Source organism: Mus caroli, chromosome 2 (assembly GCF_900094665.2).
Source record: "Mus caroli chromosome 2, CAROLI_EIJ_v1.1, whole genome shotgun sequence".
Lineage (NCBI taxonomy): Eukaryota > Metazoa > Chordata > Mammalia > Rodentia > Muridae > Mus > Mus caroli.
The window spans coordinates 34,218,961-34,235,929 of record NC_034571.1 but is presented as its reverse complement, the minus strand read 5'-3'; the positions used below and the strand labels follow the sequence as shown (position 1 = coordinate 34,235,929).

Here is a 16,969-nt window from a genome sequence, read left to right as displayed (position 1 = left end):
AACGCCTCTGGGAGAGGCGAGAAAGCCTGACTCTTTAGGGAGCCTATCACCATCCCAAGGGATTTTACTAGGGTTTGTGGAGGATTCATGGTTGGGAAAGGGTTAGAAACTTTGGGTGTCAATAACTGCTCAACTGAAGAGTACATGCATCCCAAGTCACCCCATCTTTACAGCACTGGAAAGGTATCTTTCAACATAGTCCATGCCTAGAAATAGAGGTGCCAAAATTAGCAAATAAATGTAAACAGTGCCCAGTTAGATTTGATTTTCTGATAAACAACAGATCCTTTTTGTTTTTCTCCATCAACCATCATATGACTCAAAAGATTGCATGGACCCAAAGGAAACTAAAATTTTATCTAACATTTATATGCTTCTTAGGATACTTTTAAAATTTTGCCCAAAATTGAGAATTAAGTGGCTATCCCAGCAACACTACTTAGAAAGCCCTCTCTGGGGATCCCCTTACCCTTACCCAAAAGCCACTGCGCCTCAATGGATCCTACTTCAAAGCCTGAGCTGTAAATCAGGAACGACCTTTTATCAGAGTTTGTATCCACGTGTACCAAAGCATCCAGATACCCACTCTTTCAATCAGAGTTCCCATCCAGAACATTCAGCGTGAAAAATTTAAAGGGGGATCAGAATACCACTCCTGAGAGCCAGCAGCACTAAATAGCACAGGGAATGGACCCTCCTCTTTCTCCCAGCCCCCAGTTCTGCCGGGTTGGGGCAGGCCTCCCCCAGGGGGAATCTCTGGGCTCATCCCTCTGCCCAGCCCCCACCTGGGCCTCACTGCTGTTAATGAGCTCCGTGGGGACCCTGGCGCCCTGTAGGCCCAAGGGAGGTGCCCTGAGAGCGGCCTACTATGGGGGAAGGTGGTACCGAGGAGGAGTGGGGGTGGGAGAGACGACAGAGGTAGAAAGCTAGAGAACTGGCAACCAGGAGAACGGGAAAGCTGGGTGGGGGCAGTGGAGGGAGAAAGGGAGCTGAATGGAGAGTATGGAGAGTCTCGGAAATAAAGGGGATGTGTGGTGGGGAGTCCTCGTGACAGAACTAATCCTGGGCTCAAGGAGACAAGGACCCTATGGAGAAGAATTTTCCAAACGTCTACTGGCTAAGAAGTCGAGCCAGGAAGAGAGAGCTTGGGAGTCCTAGGTGGGCCCCTCCGGGCCGGCGTGAAGGCCGGGGGTTGTAGCTGGAGCTGGACCTGGAGGAGCCAGGACGGTGGAAGAGGCGCCGATACCCAGACCCCCCTCACTCGCGCCCCTAAAGCCCGGGGCCGTGTGGGGATTCCCCAAGATCAGTTCTGGGGAGGAGCGAGGGGGCTGAGAGAAGGGGGGAGGACCAGGGCTTTCTTCCCCCCCCCTTTTCCTCTCAATTAGGCCGATTCAATGGAGCTAAAGAGCTCGTAAAATCATGAATAATTTACTCGTGATCTGTTATTAACCCATCGGGTTTCGAGCTCTTGTCGCTGGGACTGAACCTGTAATCAAATCTGACTTCGCCTCATTTTACTAAAGACAAGACTGTAGGTTCAATTGTCTAAATAATGGATTGGAATCAAATCAGTAATTATGCAGCCAGGCACAGGCACACACACACACACACACACACACACACACACACACACACACACACACACAAAGCTGGGGCTCAGGGAGGCCGAGCCGGCCAGCCGATCTCCTCGAGACTCCCGCGGCTGTGGCTTGCAAACAGCTCCGCAAAGTGCATGTCCGGGCCCCTCGCAGGCTCCGACCACCACCGATCGTGAGCCCCAAGCTGACCTGCAGCCCAGCTCGGGTTTCGGGGAGATTTGCGTCCTGCCTCTGGAACGAGGTCAGCGCGCCAAGACCAGAGGGTCCGTGGGAGGCGGGCGGCCACAGCTCTCGCCCCGGAAGAACTTTCCGACCCTACGACCTGAGGCCTGGGTCACTCTTCCAGAAGCCCTGGGCCCAGGGACGCCCACACCCACACATCCGCTACTCCCCTTCCCACCAAGCGTCCAGATCTACCTCCCTCGGTAGGATAGCGTCCCCCCCCCCCCGCCCCAACCGATTTGCAAAGTGTCCGTGTGTCTGGCCCCTGGGTACAGGGCGCTTACACAAGCAAACTGGTGTCCTCGCAATCCGAAGCCTTCTTCCACGAGCACGCACACAGAGCCCACAGCCTCACGCTCAACTCTCTGGGTCCCATGTTCCAACCCCAGACATCCCAAGGCCCACAGTGCAGCCATTTCTCTCCTGCGGGCGCCGGGAGGTAAAGGAGGAGGCGGAAAGAAAGATCTAGGGAAGTCTGGCTACACCGGACAAACAACTTAGTCCCGGGAGCCCCGAATAACTGAGCCGCACAGCTACTGCCTGTGGGCCCGAGCGCCGTTCCTCCCAGGACTGAGAGTCCAGGCGGGATAAGGCCGAGACCCACACACGCAATAGGATCAGACAAACCGAGAAACACAGAGGCGGAAAGAACAGAACAGAAAGGACTGGAATGAGTGTGGGGCCCAAAGAGAAAAATGAGGTAGCAGAGGGGCCTCTCCGGAACTCAGCTACCAGCCACATCTTTCCGCTGCCTCCTGGGAAGGACAAGACTGATCAACAAAAAGCAAAAATAAATCGCGAAACCTCTGACTCTCTTTTTGCTCAGTCACAAACCGGGTGCCAACCTGGTGCGTCCAAGAAAACATTAGACAACTCCCTACACACCAGATACCTCGGAGCAGACCCCACCTCCCCTCTTTCTTATGGAAGCTGACCTAGCTGATAAATAAGAGGCCACTTGGTTTGGGGAGAAATGGGCCTGGACCGAATCTACTGTATTTTAAGGCTAGTGGGTGATGAGGAGGTGAGCTCTAAGGAACGTTATCTTTAGTAGTACTTTCGGCAAATTTTAAATCGCTGAACCAACCACCACTTTATCACTTATCCAACCGGGGGTTGCATTTTTCCCTTCCCTAGTAGGTCCCAGGACCCTCTATCCCACAATTTCGTTGGACCGAAAAAGGACCTACTCTACTAGCCCACATTTCCCTCCGCAAGCAGTTCAGAGTATTTAAAATCCTAAAGATCCTAATTTCTGCTTCGACCCATAGCCGATCTACAACCTTGGTTTGTTTTGGTTTTCCGCCCCCCCCCCTACGCATCTTGTGATTTACCCTAGGGGGAAAAGGAGAAAGAAAAAAAAATTGAGCATCGGATTTGTTGTTACAAACTTAAGAGAGGAAATGACTACAAATAAACTAGTTCGAAAGCCAGGTGAGTCCTAAACCTTTCCTGGCCCTGCAGACTTCGGGCAGATGTTGCTGGGCCTCAGAACCTTCGCAACTGTTCAGAGCCAGGATGGTGTGGGAGTCCGCTGGAAAGCCCCCAGGACGACAAAGAAATGCGAAATGAGCCCCTCACAGCCCACTGTGAGGACCGGCCAGCTCCAGTGTCTTTGGTAGAGCTGCTTGCTAGGCCGGGAGGGGAAATCCCCGAGACCTGGAAGTGCCGGGTGCCTGAAGATCCGGCTGGACAGAAGGACCCATAGCCCTTGCTAGTAACAGATCCAAGCCTGCGGCCCTGGGGACATTCCATATAACCGGGCTGCAAGCCAAACCCAATGGTGCTCTTGGCCACTGCCAACCTTTTCTCTTGGGACCCTCGCTGCCTAGAGCCGTTGGTCTCCCTACCCTCGGCCACTCGGCCACGCTGCCACTCCGAGCCTGTCTGGTGTCAACACCGCCTTTCTCCCCCGCCCAACCAAACCCCCCCCCGCACCCCCCGCACTTTCTGCACAGCAAAGCCGGTGAGGCAAACCAAAGGCAACTCCAAAATACAATTTCTCAGCGACAAGGTCCTGCACCTGGATCACCAATGAACTAATGCATTCTCTCCTAATGCTTGCTTCAACCGAAGGAGCACCGACTGGAAGCCAGAGTGCTAAAGTCCTTTCTATCAGGAACACTGGTGCATAGGTACCCACTGTACAACAAGCACACTGAAATCTTTCCAAGGCTTCAGACTGTCTTGCACTCACCGGCGTTGTAGGCTGCCAGATCTGCCCCGGGTCCTGGACTCTTGCGCTTTCTCGGCCTCCCCTTTTGCACAGTGCCCACGCCGTTGTAGTAGGGAAGACCCAGCGGGTTAGCCCCGGCTGAGCCCAATCCTGCACTCTTAGCTGCTGCGGCTGCGGCTGCCGCCGCTGCCACGTCGGCGTGGTTAAAGTGTGCCGGGTATTCGCCCTGCAGCAGAGCCTCGAAGTGCAAGCGGCAATAGACCAGGCTGTCCTTCATGCCGAAATGGTCGCCGGTCGTCAGCATCTTGTTACACGTGGTGCATGTGAAGCAGTTGAGGTGATAAACCAAGTCCCGAGCACGCATCACCATCTCTGAGGCCGAGATGCCCAGGTGGCAGCGGGCGCAGCGCTGCACAGAGAACCGCCTGTGGGGACCATGGAGGGAGGGGCTGTGGGGACAAATGGTTGGGTATCCCCCCATATCCCTATACTCCTCCTCCGGGTGCTGTTGCTGTCACTGGGGGGTGGGGTGGGGTCCCCTCCTCAAGACAGACAGCCTGGACTCCAGTTAGAGGGTTAGTGAGAAGGGAACTAGATTTTAACCCAGGCCTGGCCCTGCCTGAAATAGTTTCCCTTAGCCATCTTCACACCCACAGGAAAGTCTACTTTATTCAAAATCTGAGCAAGTCTTAAGAAAGACTTTACTTAGAATGGGGAGCAGCTCCCTCACTTACCCCTTCCTCAACCTTTGCCCCTTCCCTCCAGACCAGCACCTGGGAATTCTACACACCGCTGTAATTTGGAAGAAACAGAGATGGGGAAAGAGAGAAATAGAGACAGAGACACACAGAGAGAATCCATAAATAGACCCTAACTCTAAGGCTGGGGAAGAGAAAGAAGACCTTGGCCCTTACTTTTTAACCCTGGCCACCTTTTACTACCGGCCTCACCCCCAACCCCCAAAGACCCCCCCCCCAGCTGCTGAACTATTCTAGCTCCCCCTCCAATGTGCTCTCAGCTCGTCAGCCAGGCTGCCAGAGTTTTGGGGTGTCTTATTTCTGTCTCCTCTGGTTGAGTCAAGAAACTTCAAAAGGGAAAGTAGCATGAAGACCCCACCCACCCAGGCTGACTTTTTAAGCACCCTAAACTCAGAAAGGAGGGTAACATTGGTTCTTCTGTTCCTACACTTCATGATTCTTTCCAAGGGTGCCCCGAATTGCTAATTTAGAAAGTTGTCACCAAAATTTGGTGGGTGCTGGCTTGGAGAAGAAGGGTCTTGGGTGGGGCAACCTGTACTGGGAGTGAAAGCCAGGGAGGTGGAAGGTGTGGGTCCCTGAAGGCCAGCGGGCGGGCGGGGTCTGGGTAGGATCTACCTGTAGTAGTCTTCTTTGCAGTAGATGCTGCCATCCTTGCTGAAGCAGGTGAGCTCCGACTCCAGGTTGAGCTTGCATTCACAGCACTTGAGGCAGCGCATGTGCCATTGCTTGTCTACTGCCAGCAGGTAGTAGCGGTCAGAGATCTTGCCCCCACAGCCAGCACACAACGCTGCCCGGTCACTGCTGATGGACGGCATGGTCTACAAAAGGAGAAAGACAGAACATTGCCGTAAGGGACAGCCTACAGCTATGCTCCCACCAAGAAAACTCTCCCTGAGCTCCTTCCCTGGCCCTGGCTATCTCTGAATCCGCCTAGAGGACGGTCTAACTGGGCAGCCCATTTTCTCCATCTACCAGGCCCAAGCTGCACAGCTCAGCTCCAGGCAACCACCGAGCCAAGCCGCTGCAGTACCACTTTACAGTTCTAAGTTGTTCTCAGGCCTTATAGGTCTCCCTATTCGTGCCCTTGTGCCCTTGCCCCAGGATGTCCCCGCAGCGTTTAAGTATTGGGACAGAGTGGGGCTCTTCCCCCAAGCTCTCTAAGGGAATTCCTCAAAGTGTTTATTAAAGGTTCTGGGCCTCAGAAAAGAACTAAGACGGTAAAGTAAGGTGAGTATTAAAAGTCTTCCTCCACACGTACTCCTCTTCAGAGAGGCAGCAGGGTTCCTGGCCCCAAGCCTCAGTAGCCTCTTGATCCTTAGACCAAAGGTTCAGCCCAGGGCAAGTCCAGCAACTTCTGGTTCCTGCTTGGGTCTTGCGAGTAGGTTAAGTGGGATATAGGGCGACCTTCCAGGAGGGTGCAAGGCAGGCCCATGTGAAATTTTTTTCCTAATAAAACTGAGCAGCGGAGGTTTATCCAGAAAGAAGGGCTTAGGGGAAACCCGGAGGTCACGGAGCTGTGGCTCTAGAAGGGAGAAACTCCGGCCAGGCTTCCCACCTCCTCGGTCTCTAAAGGTCACTGCAGCCGCTGCTTAGGCAGCGTCTGCTAGTCTGGCCCCGGGGGAGGCTATTTGGGGCCGGGACAGCAGAGCCAGGTACAGAGAACCTAATGGAGTCTCCTTCCGCAGAAGCCAGGCCGGTGACTGAACTCCGAACCATTGCCTGGCCAAATCTAGCCAGTTAGGAACACGGGTCACGATCAACGGAAAGTGCTGGCCCAGATGTCACAGGGCCCTGAAACTGAGCTAAGGAGAGAATCCCAGACTGCCAGAAGACTGAAAGCGATTCAAAACAGCTAGAGCTTCCACCGGTTTTCACTTTTCCCGAGGCGTCGGCGCCAGCACCAGGAGCCGAGAGTCAGGTCTGTGGACCGGAGCGCCTCCGGGAGCGGAGAGAAGAGAGTGGCCTCCACTTCCACTCCCCTTCCACTTCTAGAACAATGTTCTCCTCCACCCTCGCAGTCCAGATCTGGGTTTCAACCTTGATTCCCTCCTCCTCTCTAGCAGCTGAGTTTCTCCTGAGTCTGGTGCCCCGGGCCTCGCACCCTGTCCGAGAATCCCCCAGCCTTGGTCCCGCGCGTCTCGGAGGACTCTACCTAAAGTTCGGGGAACAGAGGCGCTGGCTGGCCCCGCCAGGTCCCAGCTCTCAGCCCCAACTCCACAGCCGCGCGCCTACCGTCTCCGTGTCGCCGCGGTCGATGGCGGAGCTGATGGCCGGAGCCTCGCTCTTGGCCCTGCGGTCCATCTCGTCGATGACCCCGTGCACCTCGGGGCCCGACAGACTGTGGAACAGCATCGCGGCGGGACCGGGGACGCGGCTGCCCCGAGGAAGGGCTTGCCCCCCGCCTCAGCTGCCTGGCGCTCCCGGCGTTAACCGGCCCAGTGCATCGCCACCGCGGCCCCGGCCCCGCCCGAGCTCGGCTGCGCCCCCAGGCTGGGCTCCGGGCCGCGGGCGCCCGCGGGCCAGGACGCCTCCCGCCGAGGCGTGGGGGCAGCTACATCGCGGGGCGCCTGGACGGCGGCGCCGAAGCCAGGGTCACAAGGGCAGGGGGTGAGGTGGGGGCGGGAGACCAGGGCAGAGGTCGGCGCCCGCTGTGGGCGCTTTCACGCCGCAGGCATCGCTCACTGGGCTCTGGCGCCCAGGGCGCAAATCAGGGGCGCAAACTCTGCCCCAGGCGGCGGTGGCTGCAGTCGGGGTTCACCCAGGAACAGCTAGGTGCCGGCGGCCCAGATGCCTGCACGTCTCTTCCCCCCGGGGTGTGTTCCCAACCAAAGGCGAACTGGAGTAGGGGTCTCCACGAAGCCTGCGAGCTGAGCCGAGCCACTGGGAGAATTGAAGAGGAGGAGGAGGAAGAGGAGGAGGAGGCGGCGGCGGAGGAGGTGGAGGAGGAGGAAAAAGGAGGAGGAGCAGAGTGGGAGGAGGAGCCGACGGCCGCGGGCCCAGCCGCGCGCAACGCTACCCAAGCGCGCGCCGAGCTCAGCCTCGACTCCGCAGTCCGCGCCAGCGCAAGCCTCCGCGCCTTTTCTACAGCCGCGCCTGACATCACGTCCTGCCGCCGTGCCATTGGCCGCCCGGCGCCCCAGGCCTTGGCAGCGCGTGCTCCGGGAAGGCGGGAGACCCAGAGGGAGGGGAGAGGCTAGAGGAGGAGAGGAGCGGAGAGAGGAGGTGGTGGGAGCTGGTGGGCGAGGCTGGAGGAGGAGGCGCGAGGGAGGGAGAAGGGAGAGCGCGGGGTTTGGAGTTTTCTAAGCTGAGAACAGTTTCCTGTGTTTCTTCAGGAAGGAAAATTAAACCTTTCCTGGAGTCTCTATCCTAAGAAAGCGCTGCCAAAAGATGCTTGAGGAGGTCTCCATTCTCCCCCTTGGCCTCTGGAACCTGGGGTTGAGGAGGGGCAGAGAAGACAGACCGGGAGTACAGTTCCAAGAGCCTTCGGCTGCTTCCCGCCCATCTGGGCTTCGGTCTGGGGCGCTACTCTCCGCGCTGCGGGCAGCAGCGCAGCCCTCCCGGGGACCAGGCGCAAGTGCCACCAGAGCAATGACTCCCGAGGGTAGAGGGCCGGCTAGCATATCCTCTCTTCAAGTGAGCTAGGGACTATACTGCCAGGCGTGTAGCTCCTGGATTTCTCCAAAGCTCTGCTGCAGTCTGGAGGCATGTCTTTAGGAACTCAGAAAAAGAAACAAGGAGGCCATAGCTCTCTCCCTTGTACGTGCAGTGTGATCCCGAGACAGTGACTCAACCTCCTTTACAGTGTTTGACTTTCTCAATGGGAAACAAGAAGGCTCCCTCCTTTTAGGTGTTTGGGTGTGATGAAAGAAAGAAATGAATGGAAAATGCATAGAGCATAGTAGGCACTCAGCGAATTTCTTAATCGCTCCCTCTTTTTCTTTTCCTATTCGGATCTTCTCACTCCGGGATATACTTGGCAGTTCTTAAAGACCAGAGGCCTATGCTCTTCCTTCCTGTGGGGTACTCCATCCCACTAGCACTCCCCCTCCCACTCTGGACCCACCCTGCCACCTGGTTGCACAAGAACTAACAATAACATGGCCTACCCAGCAAATCCCAACTGCCAGCCCCGAGTCTCTTGGCTGAACCCGGGGCAATGGCTAGGTGTCTGGTGGAACAGGAAGGGATTCGAGAAGAAGAAAAAAAGAAAAGAAAAGGTGATTTGGGGTGAAAAAGAAAAAGGGCAAGTCAGTTACTGAAACTCCTTTCTAGGTCCATTTTACAAGTTGCTTTCTTTCCATGTGATAGTGGGGAGAAATGAAGTCTGAAATGTCAGTCTGCTTGCCTGGCACAATTAAAGGGAAGCCAGGACCTCTGTAGTTTATCTCACAGTTGAGGCAGCATGAAGTCATACTTTTTACATAGTGTACATAACTTTTGCACACAAGTAGGTGTTGCACTGGTGGTGCCTAAGCTCGTGCCCATTTGTGAAAATTTTCGTGCTCGTCTCTTTTTTGGCAAAAATACAGCCAGCACGAATTTTATCTTTGTTAATAACCAGCACAACAGTACAGGAGGTATACAGGTGGGCATCATACCCGAGGAGGCATCTGAACACCCAGGACTAACACTTGTGTGCTGAGGCGAGCCTACTTGATCTTCTGTGAGCTCCTATCAGGTGTATTTGCAAAAACTCTTCAAGTTATGCATGTGTGTGTACACACTGCATGTGTAAAGATGCTCTAACTTTAGGGAAAGACCATCAATCTAAAGACAGGTATGTGCATGTGCAAACACACAGTCCTTCAGTGCCCACATAGATGCTGGCCCACGATCAACTCTAGGAATATATTAGCACGTTATACTGGGGTATCTGGGACAGTTTGTGGGGTTTTTTCTTTTCTCAAAGAAAGTAGGAAATGAAAATTGATTCTGAGAGTCACCAGTGTTGGTCTGGAGGTTGTTCAAGGGGCAGGAAACTTTGTAGGAAGCCTGGGGTGATGTCCTTGGTGCTGGCTGGACTCAAGGAGCTGCCTTCAGAGCTGGGGAGGGGATACTTGGTGATTCTTGTTAAAAGCTGCCCAGAGGGTAGGGAATTATACCCATAAAGAGATGTACACCATTCGGTACCCACCTCTCTGACCGGCAGTCCCCATCCATCCTTGGCCTCAACTTTCCGGCTGCTGGGATCCCCATCCGGGGCACTTCTCTATTCCTCACATCTGGTTAGGAGGCAATAGTGTCTATTGGAGGCTCAAGCTCAACTCCCGCCGCGGGGAGGTATCTGGGCACCCCGGCCCAGGGTTCAGAGGCTGCTAAGTTTGTTAATCATTGGGAGACGTCGCTTTGCCCTGTCCTGGGAGACTAGGCAAGGCGAGGAACAGGCTGTAAACACAGATCCTGACACGTGAATGACATTTACACAGTGCGAGGAGCCGCAGCCTAGAGAAATGCAAGGGGGTGGGGTGGGGATGGGGTGGGGATCAGGCTAGGACAGGTAACTGAAACATTCACAAATGCCCTCGACCCTCTCCCCTGTCAGGGGTAAAGCACCCTCAGTTCCCGGTACCCTGTGTTTTGTGGAAGGTGACAGGTGAACGGGATTCAGGTCTGGCCACTGCAGCCACTGCCTACCTCCCTACCATCTGCTTCCCCGCAGACTAGCAGACCCGCCGCATAATGAGGTAGCAGCCTCCAGCCGGCCACCGTGACTAACTCAGAACAAAAGCGCTCCTCCACGCCTTCTCCAACAAAAGGGCCACCAGCCCTGGCGCTCCCCGAAGGCTGCGGGGCTCCCGGCTGCCGGCTGCGGAGATGCCGCGCGCAAACTTCCCGGGGCTCCCGGGCCAGGCGGCGCCACCCGGCCGGGGCCGCGGAGGGAGGAAGCGCCCAGCCCAGGGAGAAAGTGAGGCCAGGCTGGAGGAGGGGAGAAGGGGGGGGGAGGGCGCCGGCCGCAGCGGAACCAGGGTGATTGATCTACGCGCTGTTCCCGGCGCTCTGTCCCGTTATTAGAGCGGCCAAAGCAGGGCCACGCAAATACCCTCGGAATCGCCAACTAATTGACGCTGCAGGCAACTATTTCATTGTGCGCGCTGGTTTTATGTCTTCATAGCCGGTGATTGACAAGGTGTAATTAGTCATCTCACTCGGTGATAAACATGGGCACCCTCCTCCCGCGGCATCAGGCCGAGTGTACCAGCAGAGGAAGCGATAGTTGACGCTGATATACCATTAAATCAAAATGAAGACGTTCAGAAGTGTGTGTTTGCTGTGACGCTCTCGTGGTTTATTTCTCAAATACGGCACCAACAGATTTACTTGATTTGCAAGTTAACTACAACATTAACTGGTTTTATTTATTTTGCCTCTTTCCTTCCTCTTCCTAGGCAGGGATGTTACTCTTGGAGTATGTGAAGACAGTTTGCTTTTTGACAAGCGAGCAAGCGGGCGCCCAGATTTCTACAGCCTTTGGAGTCTCCCCGGAGGGAAAGGCAGATAGAGCAAACCTCGGACTGGGGAGCCATCCTGGAAGGGCTCTGCGCAGGGGAACCGCCCCTCCCTTTGGCCCCAGACTCTCCTGCCTGGGGCTCCGGTGGTACCACTAAAGGATTGCCTCAAGCTCTGAGGATGAAACTGGGGTTTAGGGTTCCGGAAACCTCTCGAATAACAACTGTGGGAGAGAAAGAGACTCTGCCAACATTTCTTCCCGGCCTCACAACGGAAAGGACTGTTTTCTTAAAGCTGTTGACTTCAGTCACAGAGCCAGTGGCCCGCCACTATTTCCCCTGTCCCCCGCGTAAAGCATAACTTCTCTGTTTGCTTGTACCGTTCAGCAAATTACATTCCTTGCTTACTAAAGTGGATCTTGCTCAGATAAATATATAAATTCTCTCTCTCTCTCTGTCTCTCTCTCTCTCTCTGTCTCTCTCTCTCTCTGTGTGTGTGTGTGTGTGTGTGTGTGTGTGTGTGTGTGTGTTGTTGTTGTTGTTGTTGTTGTTGTTACTGTTACTGATGCTGGTTACTCATTTCAGAAACCTGGGTGCTTACATTTTAAGTGGGATGAGGCCTGATCTGTTATGAGAGCATCAACTGAACAAAGCCACCAGCATCTGAAAATCCGTCTCCAGGTTACCCCATGTGCCCCCAGGAGACCCCACTGGGGAATGGTTCCTGCACTTTTGCCTTCTTTCTAACCTGTTTTTGTCCTATAGAGCAGAAAAATGTAATGATTTTCCCCCACGAGGAAAAGGAATGTGGGGAGGAGGCAGCACTAGGAGAAGCTGGGGTGAGGGTCACAGAGACAGTCAAGGAGCCCTGCATCTTCATAGAGGACTGTCTTCCACCCCACGAGACTTGCGGGCCTTGTTCGGGCAAGGGAAGGCTGCTTTATATTGATGAGAGAGGTTGTCTGCAGCAGCAAATGTGCTCAGGCATGGCTCTTTCACTATGAAATCTGTTCATTGTTTTGGTCATACCATACAGAGATCTGCTGATCACCAGTATTGACAGTACAAGTCAGTGGGACCTTCATTATTTCCAAGAGGAGTCCCTTGTCTGTGTCACTAGAACAGAGAAGTAGCTTGGCCCATGGTAGGCAGACAGGAGCCCAATTCCTCCTCCTCTTCTCCCTGCAGCGATCTGAACAATTCGGGAGGAAAAAAATGCCTCCCTGGGCGTCAGCTGAGAAGGTTGGGGAACTAACCAGGGCTCATGCTCTCTCTCTCTCTCTAGGGCCCTGTTAAATGCACTGAACTTAAAATGAAACACGAAGTGTGAATTTCAGGTTTGAACATGATGCATCGGGAAATGTGAAGGTTGGCAGCCCTTTCCTCCCTCCTGCCTTTCGGTAGCAGGTATTAATATTGTATTAAATGTTATGAGAAAGTAAGGGCTGTGGAGAGGAATGTGCTCAGATGCAATTTTGTCAAGGTTTTTATCTGTGATTATGGTTCCAGATGTAGAAACTCCCGGAGGAGAGAAATGAGGGGCTGCTGGCATGTGACATGTGTTTTAAGGTGTTTGGCAGTGTTTCTCAAAGTGGTGACAAAATGTTCAATTTTATTACAGGGAATTGGTAAAAGAAATACGAATTCTAGGTCAGAGATTATTCACCTTCAGCAAAAACAATTTACCATTATTGATTAGGGTGTGGAAAGTTTGTATCTGGGCCCTCCTCAAATCACATTGTCAACAATATAAATCTGTCAGATCAAATTATTCTTAAAGAACAATTGCAACAAAATACACAATAGCTAATTGCATTCTCCTCCTTCCTCCAGCTAATTTCCACAAAAAGGTACACACTGCCCTGGAATGGAAAGTGAATATAACAACAAGAGGCCTTGCATTTCTTATGCTACAAGGATACCTTGTATCTAGAGGGTCAGTTCTTTTTAACTTAGCCAGTCCTAAAAAGGACATTTTGCTAACCCCTGCTTTCAGTCTTTCAGATTAAAGACAGCAATAAATTTTCCCACATAGGAAAACTTAGTTTCTTAAATAAGAATCAGGAAGATTCTGTAGGAGGAAGTAGGGATGGTAGTGATGGGAAAGGAAGTAGAAAAACCACCAGGTGGCTGACATCTCTTTTAATTGCATACACTTGATACTGGAAATTTTTCCCACCAATCTTTCTTTATTCAAAGGCATCTCCACCATCCTTCTCAGAATGCAAGACACCCTAAACTCCATTTTGAACACAAGTTTCTCTAATAAATCTTTTATGAGCTTCACATACACCAGCATTAATAGATTGAGGTGCCCAGCTATGGCTCACTAGCCTGAAGGTGGGTTTGGTAACTACTTCCATAGAACAGAAAGAGGTTTTGCCTCAAGATTCTGGATTTTTTTTTTTTTATTATTTCTCCCAGGATCCTCTACCAAAGGCCAAAAGACTGTACCCATTTACAGACCCTACTGCTAGTTATAAGTCATCCCACACCTAGCACATCCATTCAAACCCACCCTTTCTGTCATCCTAACCAAGGGACACTGCTTTGTGCTCTCCAGCCTTGATATGATTTTACCATCACAGATCATACCAGGCTTCAACTCAAATTGCACCTTCTTTGGGAGTCCAGAAACTTCCTCTCTTTAGTGTAGGTTCAGGTACTTTTCCAACCTTCCAACAGGAATAGTGAGTTTGGGAGAGAAAATAGTCAACATGACCATCATCTCATCCAGGGCTCTTAGCAAAAGACCTTTAAGTATCCCCAGTCCAACTTTTCCCTGGGTCTGATTAGCAAATCTTTATTGCTGTCCAGGGAAGTTGCCATTGTCTCTTTAGGTGAGAAATGAGTCATTTCCCACAGATGCTTCAGCTAAAGCCCAGCCTCTAGGCACCCCCTCCCCCAACATTTTTTTTTTAATTCTTCCATTAATTAAAACAACTAATGTCCCATTGATTATCTTTGCATGAATGGAAATCATTAGAGCCCTTGCAGGTATATGGGAAATTCTGTTTGCTTAAGTATTCACACTTTGATTTCCTATAGACTCATTTTTTCTCAAGCATAAAGAGATTCAAACAAAACAAAACAAAAACAAATCTCTGACACTTTGCAACGAAATATGAAACTAGTCTTCAATGAGCTTGTGGGGATCTCTGGCAGGAAGAGGTATTCAGATGGCCCCGTACTATCACTGAAGTTGACCCTCCAATAAAGGGGTCCTGGACAGTTAAGGCAGACATTGATAGGTTGGCAGACTCAGGTTTTTAATTTGTGCTTGTTTGGAGTCATACAAGCTCTTCCAAATTGACTTTCAAACAACTGTGTCAGCCCTCAAAAGTGAATAAGAAAAAAAAAAAAGGAGAGGAGGAGGAAGAGAGGAAGAGGAGGAAAAGGAGGAGGCGGAGGAGGAGGAGGAGAGGAGGGGGTGGGGTAAAGGCACTGGACAATTGGATCTGTTTGAAACTTCCCAATCAGTTGACCAGTTCAGCTTGCATCCATTTCTGGGGGCAGCCATAATTAGAGTGATCTATTTTGCATTTACTTCTCTGTGCAAGCAGTACATTACCCACTCTTCCCTTGCTTATTAAACAGTGCCACCTGCACCAGACTCAACAAAGCTCTTCCATCAGTCAGGCCCAGCTAAGGTCCCAGACCATATATTACCATTAACTGAAGCTTGGCTGAATAGTTGATGACAAGTAAAAGCAGTTTCTGGGAACTGTTTTTGAACAACCTTTTCAGCAAAAAATTATGAATTCCTCAAATTGTCATCTTTTATAAACCTATTTTATTTTCTCTATATAGTAACTTAAACAGCAATTAGCAAGTTGTTTAATTAATGTACTATCCCCTGCATGTCACCAAGGTGCCTCCAGCACACTTGTTCATAGGTACTAGCCAATGAGGTCAATATTTTGTCACTCAAAGCCTCTGAAGCTGACCACCTTGATAGCTCTAATGGTATAAAAAGGATCTGAAGAGCCCAATACAAGGCTAAGAAGCAAAGGACTAGCCATGGAGAGTCTGAGTCTAGACAGAGGGACAGGCAGAAGAAAGTGAGGCAGGAACAGAGAGGGGAGAGGCAGAAAATTAATCTACATAGACATCAGTGGCTTAAGAAAGGCACAGGAAGTTTCCAGCAAACATGGGACCATTTCTGACATTCAGCTATATTCTAACAAACTCGGCTTTCCAAAGCTGATGATTTACACATCTTTAAGAGCCTCAAACCTCACTGTGGCTTGTTCTTTTAAAAGCTTCCTGCTTTGTTCCAAATACTGCTTATCGTTGGCATTGTCAACAGCTCTGCATCTGGGAGAGATTAATTAAGTGATAGGTCAGACACAATGAGGTGAAAGGGCATGTCCACCCAATCAGAGCTGATTCATCCATTTCAGGATGGATCTACTTTTTTTCTTTTAAGAGAGAGAGGTGGGGGCAATTTTGGTTCCATCTCAAGGGAGGATTTGTCAATAGGGATGTCTGAGCTCCTCTGGTGAGGTGCACATAGCTGAAAAGAATGTTTTGCAAATAGAAAAATATCTAAAATGCTACATTCTGTCTTTTTAAGGCATGGAAATAAATCTCAATTATCAATTCTGTCTGTATGCTTAAGTTTCACAATCTGCTTGAGAGATGATTTTCCTGAATATGAGTCTCTTACAAAATAGCTAACTGGATGGTTATGAATAAGATTGCTATATAACAATAAAAATTTTAAAGTTCATTTTCACTTCCTTCTCCCCACCCCCAGTGTATGAAATGCAACTCCTTCATTTCAAGTTCACTTTTTAATTTCTAGAAGGAAAAATGAGAAAAGACATAGGAAAAGGAGCCAGAGAGATGGGGATGAAAGAAGGAAAGGGGAGGGGGTGTTTCTAGGTATCATGAACTAAATTTTCCAGACCAATTAGAGATTATCTTTAAACCTCTATCCTCCACCCCCTCCACACCTTTCTAAATAGATCTTTAGATTAATGAGAAATTAGTTAATTGGGGGAAAGCCATGTGGCCAGTTAGTTAGCTTGGTTCCTAAGCAGAATGGGTGGAGGACTTTAGATCCTACCCCAAGAAATGGTTCCCTCTGCATCTCTTCAGTCGTGCATCAGCGTGGGTCAAAACTGGTTGCAAAATTGTGGTGTGTGTGTGTGTGTGTGTGTGTGTGTGTGTGTGTGTGTGTGTGTGACAGATGAATGGCCAGGCAGACAGATGTAAACTCTGAGCCTGTGAACAAGGCTGGGTCAAGTAAAGTGGTTGCTCTGGGAAGATTACAAATAAGATATTTGGAATATTTTTACACCGTTTTTGAACATGTCTGCAATAAAATTCTCATTTTCTAAGGTCTTTTTTTCTTTCTTTCTTTCTTTTCAGATGAGTGTTAAACAGTGGTAGGGATGTTTTCAGTTGACCAGCCATTCATTTCTCTTTGCCAAAGAAACCAAATGCTAGTATCTTAGTTATCCAATTCTTTAAATCATCTGGGATCTATCTTTATTTCTAAAACTGAGCAGAAATACTTAACAGCCTGATCAATAGCCATTGACCGTCAGCACACCTCGCCACCCTAACATGCACAGCTTGATCATGTATATTTGATCATTGAAAAATTCAAAGCATCTTTTGCAGTATATCAAGCTTCCCATAAAATAGTCTGCCTGTGGTCTTAAAAAAAGAATGTGAGTTGTTCTTTCTCCTGCATTCATCTATCCATCCATTTACACACACACACACACACACACACACACACACACACACACACACACA

At 50.9% G+C, this 16,969-nt stretch overlaps 1 protein-coding gene across 4 annotated transcripts in view; it reads right to left on the bottom strand.

The window, feature by feature from the left end:
- The window catches only part of Lhx2 (LIM homeobox 2), a 30,456-nt gene that overhangs the window by 10,763 nt on the left and 2,724 nt on the right, over positions 1-16,969 (bottom strand). The window contains exons 1-3 of one of the 4 annotated variants that reach the window (XM_021154342.1): positions 6,987-7,807; positions 5,370-5,572; positions 4,018-4,421 (exon numbers count right to left, since the gene is read on the bottom strand). In XM_021154342.1, coding sequence (XP_021010001.1) covers positions 4,018-4,421; positions 5,370-5,572; positions 6,987-7,106 — 727 coding nt within the window. In that variant the 5' untranslated portion in view covers positions 7,107-7,807. Of the gene's footprint in view, positions 1-4,017; positions 4,422-5,369; positions 5,573-6,012; positions 6,091-6,906; positions 6,945-6,986; positions 7,808-16,969 lie in introns of those variants that run through there. The other 3 variants (XM_029469300.1, XM_029469301.1, XM_021154348.1) reach the window with 3 other exon arrangements.